General features: G+C 38.7%; 1 protein-coding gene across 1 annotated transcript in view; it reads left to right on the top strand.

The window, feature by feature from the left end:
• Positions 1 to 16,563, top strand: part of VWC2L (von Willebrand factor C domain containing 2 like) — a gene marked incomplete at its 3' end in the record, with an annotated part of 149,735 nt that extends 133,172 nt beyond the window's left edge. Inside the window, exon 3 of the mRNA XM_080690160.1 lies at positions 16,415 to 16,563. Within this exon, the coding sequence (XP_080546286.1) occupies positions 16,415 to 16,563 (149 nt within the window). The remainder of the gene's footprint in view (positions 1 to 16,414) is intronic.
• Between the last annotated feature and the right edge of the window lie 359 nt (positions 16,564 to 16,922).

Here is a 16,922-nt window from a genome sequence, read left to right as displayed (position 1 = left end):
GGTCTTTAGAACCTGCTACATCATCTCCTACTCCTGCTCAGTTCCCAATGTTCCTCCTAGAACCCTAAGTTAACCTACATAAAATGTCTCCCTCTACAGACCATAACTCCACATTTGTTTATGCTGTGAATTCACCTTGTACTATCTGGCCCCACCACCACTGCCACCTTGATTTTTTACCAGAAGAGTTCCTATTTATACCTCAAGACTTGACTCAATCTCTGTATCTTCAAGGAAGCCTTCCTCATCCTCAATTTTGATTGGATCTCCTTTACATTTCCCTATCACATCCCTTCTCTAACTTTAGATTTACATCAATCAGCCAGAATGTAAGCACATTGAAGAAATTAAAATATATCTTACTACCACTGTATCTACAGTGTTTTGTTATCTCCAGCACATAAGAAATCTTCAGCCGGGCATGGTAGTGAATGCTTGTAATCCCAGCATTCCGGAGGCTGAGACAGTTTGCAGACAACCTCAGTTACTTAGTGGGGCTCTTTGCAACTCAGTGAGACCCTGTTTCAAAACAGGGGGTGTCGCTCAGAGGTAGAATGCCCCTGGGTTCCATTCCCAGTACTGTAAAAAAAGAAAAAAAAAGGAAAAAAAAAGAAAGAAAGAAATCTTCAATACTGTTTTTGGAGAAAAAGAAATGAATAAATATCCTCAACAGCTGCCATCTGTCCATTGGCAATTGCTGAGAAGGCAGCAGATTTGGGGATACCTTTGAGATCAGAGTGTCAGTGTTTCTACCTAAGATTAACTATCCTAATCTCTTTTCTTCCCCCTCTTGCCCTCTATACTCAAGGACAAATCATTTGTAAAAGCAAGAATAAAATGCAAGATGTCTAGACTTAGGGAGGGCCAGCCTCTCATCTCTAATTATACTTTGTTTATTTGTGTGTTAGTGCATGAATCTGTTTTTGTATTTTCAGAAGGCTCGGTGGGGTCTTCAGTAACGCTCTACCATATAAAGCCCAGTCATTGTCCTACCTGGAAACAAATGTTGTCTAAACTCCATTTATGTCTACGATAAAAGGCCAGAGTCCCGATCCATGATCGGAATGACCACATGAAATGGATTCTCTGAGACAAAATAGCACCTCTGAGTGGCTCAGCACATCAGCAATGCAGAATTCCTTTTAAACTTCAGTTTTAGAGGTTGTTTATTCTGCAGCAATTCAAGCTTGGTCCAAACTGGTTGTTTTTCTAGCTTAAATTGCATTGCGGACCTCAAGGAAAAGAACATAAACAGTCGGAAAATTTACAGCCTTTAAACAAAATTGCCTTAACTTGAGGGGATTCCCTTAATATTGCTTCTTATAATTTTTCTTTTCTTTTTTTTAAATAACTTTGCCATTTCACAGGAATTCAGGAACAGGAAGTGTCACGTACAGGAACAGCTTCAAGCTAACATTCTCAAAATAAGAAAACCCACAACAAAATATCTTTAATGTGCATTCCTTATTAATGGATACACACACTGAAGAAGAAGAAGAAGAGGAGCTGGGCTGATGCTATTCATTTTCCATCAACATCATTATATCAGCAAAATTAGCATACAGTCTGAAATAAATTACTATATAATCAGAGACTAGGGATGCACATTAGGAGGAGTTCCAATAAATACAAAATAACCTAGTATTTCCCAAATCAATGTCTTCATGGCATTTTTTTTCTCCAGTTGAACTCTTCAGTTTAAAATTTCACCACTCTCTTGTTAACATCATCCATTTCTGGGCTGCCCTCATTATAAATTCTTGCCCAGACCTCAAACCTGGATAATTGCTAATGTGTAAAAAGTACACACAGCGTGTTAATTATTCTCAGCACTTTTTTTTTTTCAGTACTGGGAATGGAACCCAGGGGCATTCTACCTCTGAGCTACAATCTCAACCCTATTTTTTTTTCTTTATTTTGAAACAGGGTCTCACTGAGTTGCAAAGGGTCTCACTAAGTAGCTGAGGCTAGCGGTGAACGTAGATCCTGGGTCCTCCTGTCTCAGCCTCCCAAATGCTGGGATTACAAGCATTCACTACCACACCTGGCTAGCACATTTTATTAACACATTTAATTATTCAAAGTCCTGTTGGTGGGAGACACTCGTATTGTTCTCAGATCGTAGATGAGAAAATAATGTGAGAGCACGTGTGTGGGTGGGAGGACAGACAGAATATACGCCTTGCCTGAAGTCAAGTTGCTATAAAATATTATCTGCATGGAGTACTCTTCCATAATTTTATTGAGCTCTGGAGGGATAGATCAGACAAGCAATCAAAAGGCTACCACTATACATTGCAGTCACATTCCTCTCGGGCTGTCAACCAATTCTTGAGTTTTTTGTATGTTTGTATGTTTTTGTTTTTGTTTTTAATTCTGTTAACTACCCTTCTTCACCACTGCCTCTCACAGCTACTGACTGGGCCATCTTTATTTCTGCATCTTTACCTCCCACCCATTCATCAACCACCTGTAGCCAAGGTCACAATGAACATAGCCCAGCTCTTACTTCAGTCAGTGAGTGGCTCAGTCCTCCTTTCAGTGGCTGTCTCAGCTGCTGTCCCCACCTCTCCTTCCTACCAGAACCAGTAATGTCTCCTTTTCTTTGTTTCTCTGGGCCCATGTACTTCCGAGTTTTCTCTCCTTTTTGGGGCTCTTTTTAGTCGCCTTAGTTGGCTTCTTCTCTTCTGACTGCCCTTTAAATAATTATGCAGTGCTAGGTCCTCTTTCTTCTTCCCTTATACCAAATGCTCCAGAGAAACCTCATCCACTTCTCTGGCTTCAGTGACCATTAATTTGCCAGAGATTCCCAACTCTATATCAAATTCAGTTGATAGTATTTCATTATTCAACTGCGTGTACTTCAATTCAAAGTTTCTAACCTTATCCCCATCCCCTTTCCTTCAAACTGTACCCGTGTTCCATACATGGGTTCCATAAGACCCTTGAGGGGCATCTTCTATCCTATTTCAGACTCTGCCCACCATCAACAGATGATCCATCATAGTGATTCTACATGCCACTTGTAACTCACGTCCATTTGCTTCTCTCTGTTCAACATCGCCTCTCATAGCTGTGGACTGGCCTTTCTTTGTTTCTGCATCCTTACTTCCTATTACAACAGTCTTCGCTAACCTCGCCCATCATTATATATTTGCTTAGACTAATGCAAGAATTGACTCCGTTGGTTGCCTTTCAGCAACACAGCCCTCACCTCTGTCCCAACTCACTGTATTAAAGCCAGTGAAATATTTCACAAAGTTTAAATTGTAACTCTAGTCATGTAATGGTTTCATTGCCATCTAGATGCAATCAAAATCCCCAACTATAGTTTTCCAAAACATTAAGAATTAGGTCCTACCTATCTCTGCTTTTACTTTTCCCCTTCCCACTGGGCATGCTCCACAGGGTCTCGAATGGCTCCCCACACCCCAAGCCTTCACTGCACTGAGGAGCCCTTTGCATGTGGTCCCGTTGCCTGATGCCTCTCACCTCCACTCACTTTTTACAAGACACCCTTCTCTGACTCCTGGACCAGATTAAATCCCCTTGGCATATGTGCTCTTCATTTCACTTTTCATATATTTGATCTCATTTAATTTAGTTTGCACTATCTGATTTTATCATACCCACCCAGGACAGAAATCCCTTTGTCTCATCAATGTTAGATGTCCACTGCCTCAAACAATGGCCAGTATGTGGTGGGTACTTAATATTTGCTGATGAAAAATTTTTTTAAAATTTTTTGGTGGTATTGGAGTTCCTGGAAGCCCTTCTACCTTCGGGCTACACTCCCAGACCTATGCTGATGAAATTTTAAAGGATCATCTTATTATCCTCCCAAACACTAAATTAACTTTAATATACAGTGTGTGGATGCTACTTATACTAATCTTGTCATCATTCCCGTTTCACATTTATGAGCTGTCCACAGGCATTGTTAGTGATGCTGTAAAAAAAATGCCACTTTGTTATTTATTTCACCCCTAGCATGTCTAATAACCACTGCTATGCACACTGTGGAGCCGTCAATAGGGCATCGTTGGTGATGTGTTCCAGTAATGAGATAACCTACCCATCATCTTTGGTTTTGTTTAATTTGAGATATCCTGTGTCTTTGAACATAATGAGACGTCTTCTGTTTCATCTCGATTTTGAAACACAGTGTGCCTGTGCCTGTTCACTTTGTTGGCAAGGGTAATGCATGTCCCAGGCCCCTCTTTCTCCCAGTGAGGACTTGTCTTCTATTCTAGCACATTTACTCAAGTTATTATTTTTAAGAAATAAAAATAGGTTAGCAAATTTTTTTTCATCAGCGAAATGGAGAGTTTTCAAAGATGATTCTTGTTTAATTGTGAGAAGTAGAAGTTTGGTTGCTCTAAAGAAAATTTCTTTTTTATGTGGAATTTAGGTAAAGCTGAGCAACACAATCTTTTCTAACCTGTTCTGAACCCCAAGACAAATATATATTATTTTCTTTCCAGTGATAAGTGACTTGTTTTTTTGAAAAGCGAGGTCATTAAAGCATCTATAACAGTTCCAAATGCCATATCTCACACATGACTCCTGATTCTCAAGCTGTCATGTGGGTAAAAATCACACTTATTGAAGAAACACAATAATGACAGCTCAGAGGCTGATGCTGCAACTTGAAAGTAATTGAACCATTTAACCACCATTTACTCTCTCAGAATTTCTCCTCAGAAATGACCCTTGCTAAAAGCCTATGTTCTTGTAACATACTGAATTCATTGCTTTTGGATAAGCGCTGTCTATACTGGGGCTTCGTCCAAAACTGACACTAACTGTATTATCTTTTTGGTTCCCAATGTTGTGATTTTTATCCAAGCTCTGCCTCATCCTACAAACTCAATCCTCAGATTTTAGCCTATATCAGAATGGCACACAGATTTTGGGGTGCATACCCAGAGTTTCTGATTCAGTAGATGTCTAATGGGGCTGGACAATTTGTATTTCATAGATATTGCCAATAAGGCTGATATAGTTGACCAAAGGCCAATGCTTTGAAAACCTCCCATTGTAAAGACACATCCTTCTCTATCACACATAATATTTTCTCCTGCTGAATTTTGTAAACTTTAGTTTCCTCCTGGACACCTGTCCTTTCTTCTTTCCATATTTCTTGAGGCCGGTATTGCCTAGTAGAAATATCATGTGAGCCACACATGCTATTTGAAGTTTTCTAGTAACTGCTTTAAATGAGTAAAAAGATAAAATTAATTTTAATAGTTTATTGTACTTAACCCAATAGATTCAAAATATTTTATATGTAAGTGATATAATAAACAACTTATTTTGATGAATAAATAACTTATTTTCTTTTCTCATATATTCAAAGATATAATAAGTCTTTAAAATCTGATCTGTATTTTTTAGATTTATGTCAGGTTGTAGCTTGGATTAGCCTCATTTCTAATGCTCCAAAACCACACATGCCTAGTGTCTGCTGTGATGGATAGTAGAGTCTTTTAACTTTAGAGTGAAGAAAGTTAGAGTTATCAAGGGTTACACTTATCCCTCCCCAGACTCTGACTGCCTTCACCACGAGTTCTCAGTTCTAAGATATGCAAGGTGCATTATCAATTTAGTAAAAAAAATTTAAGGGAAAAGAGGAATCACTCCATCATTACACCATCTGCATTGATTTTAAAATGCAGAACAGTGCCAGAATTTATTTCTATGCACAAGCAAATACAAATATGTCACGATGCCTTACATTATTGTTTTTTTAACTCGTTTGTTCTTCTGCCCCTTTATCTTTATCCTAGTCATCTTCCTCATCGCGGCTCCTTCTGCTCGTCCGATCATCTATGCTAACAACACAGTATTTGCGCTTCTTTATTTTCATTCCATCCTCATATAATTCTATACAAACATAAACACGGGAGCTTGTTTGTCTACATTTGTTTTATTAAACTAGGATCATACTATACCCACTTCTCTGCATAATTGCTCTCCTATTCAATAATAACTCATGAAAACCCCGCAAGTCAACTGGAGTTTGTAATTCATTCTTTTTCAATGACTGCAGAAGAATTCATGGAGTAGGATACCATAATTTATTCACCATTTCTGTTATTATTTACATTTTATCCTAATTTTCAAGTACTAAAAAGAATCAGCAAAAATATTCTGTTAAAAATAACAGAAAGATCATTTGATATATAAAATTTTGACTGTTTTTCCTTTTACTTAGGTGGTGACCTCTTTCTCCATCTTTAGGAGGCTTTCTTCTACCATATTTGGACCCTTTCTTTCCAACAGATAAAAGCACTTAGTATTAGCAGTCTTTGAAATTCCTTTCTAAGTCATCTTCCTGAGGAATCCCTCCTCAATCCAAGAATAGCGCAGACCAATATATCTTCTCCTGAACCTCTCCGCAGATGCCCTATCTGGTGTTCTTTTCATCATTCTGGCTTTCTGGTAAACAATAAACAAGTCTGAGAAAATCCACAAAGATTTGGCTGCCATATGCCCATTCAGTTTGCAAAAATAAAATAACAATATAAACAAAATACATTTTTCTCAAAATTTTAGATAATTTTGTTGGTGTATTGCAATTATACAACAGTGAGAGTCAAGGGGATACTTTCATATTTGCACACATCACTTAGTGTATTTTCTTCCAGGTGCTACCCCGTCCCTCCCTCCACCCTTTCTGTACATGTTAGTGAGACTGGTAGGGATACCTCCATATATGAACAAAGCCTCCTTTGAACTGCTTGCTTCATCAGTTCTCCTTCCCACTCCTCATTTCTTTCCCCCTGTCCCCTTCCAGTATTCTACTGGGATAGAATACATTCATCTAAAGTCCCTTTTGTTTTCTATTTTCTCTCTCACTTCCATATATGAGAAAAAACAAATGACCCTTGACTTTCTGAGATGGGCGGATCTCACTTGGCATAATGTTCTCAAGTTCCATCCACTTTCCTACAAATGACATAATTTTGTTTTAAAACTTAAAATTTAATATGATCCTAGTTCAATAAAACAAATATAGACAAACAAGATTCTGTGTTCATGTTTGTATAGAATTATATGTGGATGGAAGGAAAATAAAGAAGAACAAATACTGTGTTGTTAGCATAGATGATCTGAAGAGCGGAAGGAGCCGCTATGAGGAAGATGACTAGGATAAAGGGGGAGGACAAGCAAGGTAAAAAATAATGTAAGGCATCATGATATATTTGTATTTGCCCTATGCATAGAAATAATTTAAATTTTAAAATTTATTTTTTTCTTTTTAAAAAAAAAAAATCAAAGGACCAGGACGTCATAACCTATCTGAAGTTATCTAGATTGAAATTCAACTAATAATGATAATAGTTAGAATGATAAATAGCAACAACTAACCTTTACTATATAGCAGGCACTGTTCTAAGTGCTTTATTGATGTGAATTCATTTGTCTCTTCAAAACTTCCGTAAGTTTCTCTTATTATTTTATTATTATTCCTACTTGATGGCTGAGGGCATTGAGTTGACACAGCCAACAAATGCCAGGGACAGAATGAAAATGCTGACAGTCTGGCTTCAGGCTCCTAATCTCTTCACTTTGTCCTTTCTTTCTGAATATCTTTATCTTCAGCTGTAAAATGGGTACGGCTGTATCAACTCCAACTACCTTTAGATATGCTGAAAAGAAATATGACAGTTATTTGAAAGCCATTCAAAGCTAACCAAGGAGGGCAGTCTTGTTTCAGCATTGACCAAGACCATTCCATCATTCAAAGCAAAAACTAAGCCGATGGCAAACTTTCTGACCCAAAGGTGAGAATGGACAGATAAGGCCAGCTAATGCCGAGCCTGAACTTCACCCGGTTTTCAGAGCCTACTAATTTGTCTGAAATTAGATAAAGAGCAGCCAACCTTTATCTCTATTGTGTAGCTTGACCACATCCTTCCTTTCTCAGCTCCAGCCCCTGCATTTTACTTAATTGGAGCACCAAGCTATAAATCTTATATACTTAAGGGCCAGAAAACTCTCTGGAGCTCAAAGTCTGAAATTTGTGTGGGAGTTCAGCAATATTGAATTTTCAAGTAAAATGATTAACAGTCACCCTTAGGGCAGCCTCAGAGAAAACAATCCTTCCTGAACCTTGCCATCTTCATCTGAGGAAGCTTTTTGTTTTCAGGTTTAATAAAGAGGGTTCAAAAGTAACGTAGGGATGAGTGAATAAACACAGGTAGAGAGATACTCCATCCTCCAGTATGAAGGCTCCCATTGGCGAGTGGAATGTCCTCACAGCCCTATGTTCAGGTATAGGAAAGCCATCGAAATATGTCACTGGAGTGGTTCAAGACATTTGGGTCCATTTCAAGTGCAATCACCTCTAATTATTATTTTTTTACAAATCATTTTTTCAAGATTTAATCATTGAAAATGGGTCTACCTGATCAGAACGTCTACTTGCCTTTCCATAGCACAATAACATATATTAGATTCTGTGAAGCAGAGAACTAAAATCAGGTAAGAGGACGGGGCATGATCCAATCCGATTCAATCACAAACCGAAGCCTACAAGCCTAATATTTGCTAAAACGATGATTTAGAAGCTCTGCCAAATAAATATAGGATGTTTATGGCTTTGCACAATAGGAATCCGCCTCATTTATTCAGCATGGAGATCATTTGCAACTAATTTCTAAAAAACACCAAGTGTCAATAATAAATTCTCAAATCAAGGCCAGCGATTGAAATACTCCACAGAGGACTGTTAAGCGATATGAAATTGTCGTCAGAAGGAGGGTTTTCAGGGATGCCATACTAGTTTATAATCATAAAGAGCCTATAAAGTGTGACTAGCCTGGTGTTCCTAGTTTCGGGGAGGCAGAAAGTGTGGTGTAGAAGAGCATCTGTCCCTATGAGCAAGCAGCAAGGGCAGGCTATCTCCTCCTGCAGAATCTCTGTGCCAGTCTCCCTTCCACATCCATCAGTGGAACCACACTGCCTTCTTGGCCATGTATGCTTCCTGGGAGTAAATCCTGCTTTGCAGTTGTTGAGAAGAGGTTGTGAAAACCTGTTAGAGGCATCATTTCCATTCCCCATGAGGGAGTTTTGTAGTCAGAGCCTTTCCTTCCCATTCATCTATCCATTCCGCCATTTATCCCTTTCCTTATACCTACACACACACATAAATACCATAGAGAAATCCATATAATTCCAGGTGCTAGCAAAACTTGGAAGAAATATAAAGCAGCTCTTAGAAAGTTTGTTTTCTGAGATGGAACATGGAAAAATGGCTCTATTTTCAGTTCAATTTCTCATTAGCTATGTGACTTTGATAAGGACACTTGATATTCTTATGTCTTGTCATTTCACCCATAAAACAAATAGTTCATATGAGGATAAAAAAGGCAATGTATGAAAAACGCTTACACAGAATTTTTAAAAGCATTAAATAAATTAATTATAGACCACTGGATCTGAATTTCATCTGAGCTTCCTATAAGAGAAAGCTAAAAAGTCAGGAATAAGAAAGTATAGAATTGTGACTAACGTTTGGAATAAAAAATAGCACCCTGAAGTTTCCCCTCATTGACCCCTCTTCCTATCACACTTGGTATCAGAAATGAAAAATTAGGTTGGGCGTGGTGGCATACACCTGTAATCCCAGTATTTGCGAGGCTGAGACAGGAGGATCACAGGTTCGAGGCCAGTCTCAGCACTCAGCAACTGAGTGAGACTCTGTTTCAAAAACAAAAACTTAAATTAAGGCTGAGGTATAGTTCAAAGATAGAATTCCCCTGGTTTCAATCCCAAGTTACACACACACACACACACACACACACACACACACACACACAATGCCCTCCTTTATAATTGGATAAATCCCCTATGTATGAAAAAAATTCTATCCCTTCCCCTAGAAAAGGTAAAAATGCCAGGAATTCATGTCCCAACCTTCCCTGTAAGTATAGGGTAGGCACTTGACATGCCTCTGTCTTCCATAAGTACCTGCAGAAGAGTTTAAATTATAAATTAGAGATTTCTAGAAGCACAGACCTAGGCCCACAAAGTGCCCATTCTGGCAGGGCTGGCATGAGAGGCAGCTGTGCCAGTGGTTCCAGCAGCAGCACCCAGACACCTATGACATTGGCAGGGCTGGCTGTTATATCTGTGTCCAAGGTGCGTCTTCCCAGGGCCTAGTCTATGGCATGATTTGGGCCCCTGCTCCCATGTGTTACCCCCAACTTGGTTCTCTTTGATAGTCTAGAAATGGTCCAGATATGATTTCCTTCAATAAACACCCTTTCTGTTTAAATTATCCAGGGTTCATTGTGTTGATTGACTAATAGTTTCCCTCTCTGTCTTTAAGAGCCCAATATCTCAATCACATCGCACACCATCCTGGTCCCCTATGGGACCCCAACTAAATTACTTCCCTCCAGCCCTTTTCCTTCTCCCTCCACCAGATTAATCACACATTCCCTGGGGCCTTTTTCCTTAAGACTTTGATTTCTATAACGAATAATCTGACCAATAAATTCAAGTCAATGTGTTAACTGCCGACACTAATTTAATATTACCTCATCATTTCAACAGATACTTTTAATGTCTCAAAGAAAAGGAGAAAGAATGCGTTTTAGTTATCATTTCACAGCATTAGGGCTGAGGGTTCTGATCTGATCTTTGCTCTCTCAGTAGTCCCGGGTCTATCAGGTCAAGTCCTCTCTAATCCATCCACAGGCGTTCACTGACCAGTCATAGAGTGACACTGGTGTAACTTACAAAGTCAATGTTTTACCTCATGATCACACACACACACACACACACACACACACACACACATCCTACATAAAATATTGCAATGGCTTCCCACTGATTTAGAATAAAGAGCAAACACTTTAACATGGCCAGCAAGGCCCAGAATCTTGAGCCCTAACCTCGTGAAAGGCTCATAAATATTTAACAGCTTGTTTAGGGCCAGGGAGTAGGGGACAGAGATTAAAACTTGATCTATAGCATTTTCTGATTTGGGTGCCATAAACACACCCATCCATGGCCAATCAAACTATCTATCACACGAATGTCAGTGAGACTGCAAAATTTCTGAATTTTAACAATTTGCTCTTGCAAACCCATACAAGGTTTAGCCCCCAACACACCACTGCCCAACTCGCCTCTCCAGACACTTCAGGGACTTGCTCTGGTTCTGCTCACCCCACTGGCCTTTCCCTCTTTCTTAATGGGTCACACTCCATCCTCCCTCACTCTGCGCCCTCCTACACAACACACACTGAACTAAGTCAGATCACAACCCACAGCCCTGTGATCTGCTCCTTCAGAACACTTTATTTCATATTATCTATTTATTTCTTAATCACATTCATGTGATGTTTAACACTGTAAACACACATGAATCTGTAGAAGGTATGACCATACATTGGATCTTTTTTTCATATAGTTTTATCAGGGGAATTCCAGGGCTTACCAAAAAGGAAGGAAAACTTTAGTGGTTGAATGAATCTAGTCAATTACAACCACAAGAGACTCTTCTATTTTTTGCAGGTTTCTTAAATCCTGGATTGTTAAAGCTGAAAGAATTCATTCCGAATGCTTTTCTCTGATCCCTATATATTCAGTGTAGGCGCCTTGTGGTACCTCAGGGGAAGTTGAGGTGGGAAGATAGGAGGTAAAGCCACTAAAGAGATAAAATTCCAAGCTTCTCACAGCCATCCATTCCCCTCCCTCAAGACAGATCTGCTTTTATATATTTCATATTTCACTTTTACAAAAAGATTTTAGATAATTACTAGAATGGAAAAAATGTGAGCTAGTTTTAATGTATACATGTGCAAAATAAATGCTCAGAGAAGTACAGAATAATAGAAAAAAAATATTTAGGTGTCTCATGAGAACAAGGTTTCTCATGTATATGAGTTTTCCCACCCTTCTTCTTGTCTCCAGTTCCTAGAAAAGAACCATATTGTCAATTTTAATCCTCTCGGAGATTAGACTGCTTGGGTCCTCATTTGTATTCGGGATACAAATGTTTGCTTAATGTCACATATGCAGTCTTTCATGGAACCATTCCTGGAAACAGGTTTCCCAGCCTATGGGCCATGTTCAAAATGCTTCTTGGTTGGTCTACATTCAGTACCAGTGAGAATTTCACTATTGCCTTAAGGAAAACCTTACTGCCCCCACATTCTTCTCATGGAAAATTTCTTTTAGTTTTAAATAAATTATGTTTCCTGGAGACTATGTGAATACACAATATAAAGTCAGCAAATATAAAACGATCTAAAAAAAAAACTATCTGATCTCTAGCCATAGAACATATCTTAGTTCAGCATGCATCCCCAATGCTAAAATTGATTAGATATTTTAATTTCAACTGGACAAAGGCTCAGAATTAAAAATCTGGAGAAAGGAATGCAATGACAAACTGCCAGAATCCTGACTCATTTCCTGGGCAATTAGAAGTCTCCTAATGGGTCACAGAGATTCAAATTCATATCCATTGATGCCATATACTGGATACATGCTTTCAGGCAAGTTGTTTTCTATCTATGAGGCTCAATATCCTAAAGATAATCATGTACGTCTTCTATGGTTTTCTGTAAGGATTACATGAGACAAATTTCTAGCATAAAGTAAGTGCTCAAGAAATTACCATCCTGAGTTTCCATTGATATGCAATTATTTCAATACCTATGTTACCAGGAATGGGCCTAAAAGTAAGGCTTAATCTGTAGGCTTGGAAAATTAAGTTTGCTCCGAATATAGAACTAGGGTGTTCATTCTATTTCATTCAGTTAAACAAATCTGCACTATTTAATATTTGTCAGACACAATATTAAGCCTGGACCATAAGAAATAAAGATATTCAGTTCCTGCCTTCAAAGAACCAATAGAATAAACCATTTTAGACAGATAATGCCTCATAATCTTTTGTTTAAGCGTATGCTCTATTACTGAGCTACCGCTACTCCTCAAGCCCCTCCTAAGATCTCCCCTGGGGAGTGTACATTTGTGTTTAATTCATTGAGAATCAATGGTCCCCCATTTCCTCTGCTTCTAGGCCACAGAAGAAAGAGTTTGCAGTGGGTCCCCATTCTTCACATAATGAGCGTTTACTCTCTCAGAGTTATTGAGTTATTCCTCTATCTTCTCTTTCTAGATTAAATAATTCCAATCCCTTTAACCTTTTCTCAGAGGTCCTATTTGCCAGCCGTCCGTTTAATCATTTTCATTGCTCTTCTCTGGAGCTTCTCCAAGTCCTTTGCATTAAAATATGTTGCTTTGCCATTGAGTTCACTGCTCTGAGCAACTTACCCTTCACGTAGAGAGAAGGAGAGCAGCCCCCAAATAAAAGAAGGACAGTAGGTAGAAGTAAGGATAGCTTTCCTAAGTAAAGAGCTCATGTGGAATACTCACATGCTCAAGGCAAATTAGCATTCATTGTCACTACTATTAAGGAGGAAGGGCTAAAACCAGAGCAGTTTTTAAATAGTGCCAACTATTCCACTTGACAATTATCTAAATTACTTTTAAGTAGATAAGACTATTAAGAGCAAACTTGAGACTCACTGTAGTTACACCTGAAATCCTCAGAAGGGCACCAATAAAATGACTGCAGTACTAACGTTAATGAAATCAAACAAGAATCTCTGATTCTGTAAAGTGCCTCTGCTTGTCAGGTCAGCAGCTGAGGGCATACAGTGTTGTGCACAGTCAATGCCTTTGGTCAGTTTGGGCACATGAAAAAAGAATCTTTGTGTTCTATCCATCAGTGTGATAAATATTTCTTGGGTTGAAAGCACAACAAATTCTAAATGACTCTTAGGAAATGACATATAGAGATTAATCAAATACATACGGATCTAGCAGTATACCAGCAAATATAGAGAGAGGTGAATAGGAAAACCAGAGCAGTACAAAAATATTCCTTCAAGACATACACACTCTACTCCTAAGAAATTTATTTGCACACATTCCTCTTTGCCTTTTCCTCTTATTGTGCCATTGAGACTAGCCAGCCTCCTGTGAGCCAGTAGTATATTTCTACACACACACACACACACACACACACACACACACACACACACACACACAAATAAATAACATCTCTGTTGAAAGAGAAAGAGAGTTAAAGTTCTCCTTCCCATCAAACTTCCCAATCCTCTAATAAAGCTATTAAAACTCTCACTGGATAATATTCTGCCTGTTTCAGGGACATCATTATTTTGAAACCACTATCTAGAAAAAAAGAAATGTTTTCTTTCCCCCATCTGGAAAAGTAAAAAATATTCATTTGGGCTGAAAAGTTTTTATTTGGGGGGAGATAGGAAAGAACCACACCTCCTCTGAGATGACTCTAGGCAATCGGGCGATGGTCTCTACTCTTTCTGAAGCTGCCTTGGCTCTTGAAGACCAAGTGGAGGACTGGCTGAGCTCAGAAAGGTCTGAAAACTCCAAGCACAGGGGGATCAGCTACCTTCTGGAAAAAAAGCTTCTTGCCAAATTCTCTGAACCTTCCCTCAGTTCTGGGTTCAGAACAAATTCATGGTTTGGTGTTGAATTTTCTCAAAGAGATATAGTATCAAAGGCAATCCAGTCTACTGAGCAAGGACTTAATCACCCAGGTTTATGCAATTAATATTGTTACCACTAGATAATGATCAGTTCCACTGGCCAATAACTTATCATCACAGGATTAGAACAAAACATGCCCTGGGTAAAGGCAGATAGTTCACTAGCTGTTTGTCAGGGCTGATCCAATGTATCTCTCGTATTCCTGAGGGCTCTTTGTACTCAGGCACATATGTCAAGTGTTTATCTTACAGAGTGAAGGAAAGACATAGGAACACAAATGCCATTGGTAATTTTTTGCAAGATAACAAACATATTAGATAGTTTTGCATTGATAAATGTACATTGTCACTTAAGTTACAGTGTTTATAAAAGTCTCCAAAAGTAAACTGAGACTAAAAGTGACCTCTGATTTCATGTATTTGGCAGTAAAGAGAATCTTGTAAATTCTTATCAAGTGGTAAGAAAGTAAAAGTAAGGCATGGATGTCAAAGTATGTTGCCATGTGGTCATGGCAAGCGGGCAGTAACACTGGATTAACAAAACAATGCTAGACACAACCCCGTGTTTCCTCCCTGTATTCAGATATATTCTTTAGAGACTTAATGTTAAATTGGCTTTTAAAACGAGCAATTGTATCATCCCAACTATAATCCATTGAACCTTGGGAAATAATTTTTATTCCATTTGAATTTGGAAAATAATACCAACTACTACTAGATACTAGCTTCCCTTCATTGGGAGGACTATAAAAAAAAGAATACAAGAAATACATAATTAAATAAATAAAGGGAAGATGAGGAAAAGGCAAAGAAAGATAAAAAGTGAAAAAAAGAGACTGGTGAATTTTAAGAGCAACCATCTAAAATGAACAGGTGAAAGCCGGGCGTGGTGGTGCATGCTTGTAATCCCCGTACTTGGGAGGCAGAGACAGGAGGATCGCACAGGTTCTAAGTCAGCTGCGCTGGCTTAAGAGACCCTGTTTCCACATAAAAAAAGTATAAAAATAGGTCTGAGAGTGTAGCCTGTGGGAGTATAGCTGGAGGTAGAAGGGCTTCCAGGAACCCCAGTACCACCAAAAAAAAAAAAAAATGCTTATTTAGAATAAAAAAAGAAATAAAATGAACAGGTGACATTTGCAGTAAAGTTTCTGTGAACCTGAAAAAGTAAAGTAAAATAAAATTCATGCTGACTTTCAAATCATTTGGGTCACTCTTTAAAAAATATAGATAGCCAGCAGATTAAAGGAACTCCATTTATAAAAATCAAATGAATCCCTAACAAAGCTTGTTTGGGGACATGAATAAATCATCTGGTCATGAATTATTCATTGTTATCAAGAAACAAGCTAGGGATTCCAGGAACTGGGCTCGGGAGGTGTTGAATCTGAGGGGTGAGTGCGTTCATTTTCTCATAACCACTGCTTGAAGCGAGACGACCAGCCATGGGTACGGTCATGTGGTGCGGACCACGCCAGCGCTCCATTCCTGTTTCAGGGTACAGCTTGGCAACATGTACACCTCAGAAAAGAAAATAGTTTAACCCATAGAATCTTAATTTAGAAAACTAGACAAACTCAGTAAGTAGACAATAAAATTTTTGAATATCATCTTTTAAAAATGCATGATATACGTGGGAAATGCGAGCTGTTTGCAAAAGATAGCGGGGCTAAAAATTTAAATGTAAAGGGGATAAATGAAATATTTCTTGATGATAAGATGTTATCACAGTCTGACCTACTCATTCTCAGCTTATGGAATGGGATCATTTTTTTGGGGGGGAGACAGGGAACATGGGAGGGAGAAAGGGAACTTCCCAGATTTAATCAACTAATCAATGCATGTGTGTGTTCCAGGTCCAAACTGCTTTGCAGGAACTACAATAATTCCAGCTGGCATTGAAGTGAAAGTGGACGAATGTAACATCTGTCACTGTCACAACGGGGACTGGTGGAAGCCTGCTCAGTGTTCAAAGCGCGAATGCCAAGGCAAGCAGATTGTGTAGGACAAATTCCCAGCCAGTGACAAGTTCTTAGGAGAGGATGCTATGGCTTCTACACTGCACATGTTTAACACAGAACAAAACAAACAAACAAACTCCTGCCAGCTACAACAGGGTCACCAGCAAAACCTTTTAGGGTTGACAAAAGTGAATATTTTATTAAGAGGAAATTTCTCTCTTTTTCTCTTGCTATATAAGATATATATAGTATATAGCTATCTAAACCGCTTTTGTAATTACCAATGCTTGATGGTGACTTGACGACTGGATTTCTGGGACAAAAAGAAAGAAATAGCCTTGCACAGGCTCCTTCCCTGGTGATGCCTCTGACCTGCCAGCTCACCACCCCCTGATTTGCTCCA

Source organism: Muscardinus avellanarius, assembly GCF_963383645.1.
Source record: "Muscardinus avellanarius genome assembly, chromosome: 2".
Lineage (NCBI taxonomy): Eukaryota > Metazoa > Chordata > Mammalia > Rodentia > Gliridae > Muscardinus > Muscardinus avellanarius.
Note: the sequence above shows the minus strand (reverse complement) of the source record. Positions and strands in the feature narration are given on the sequence as shown.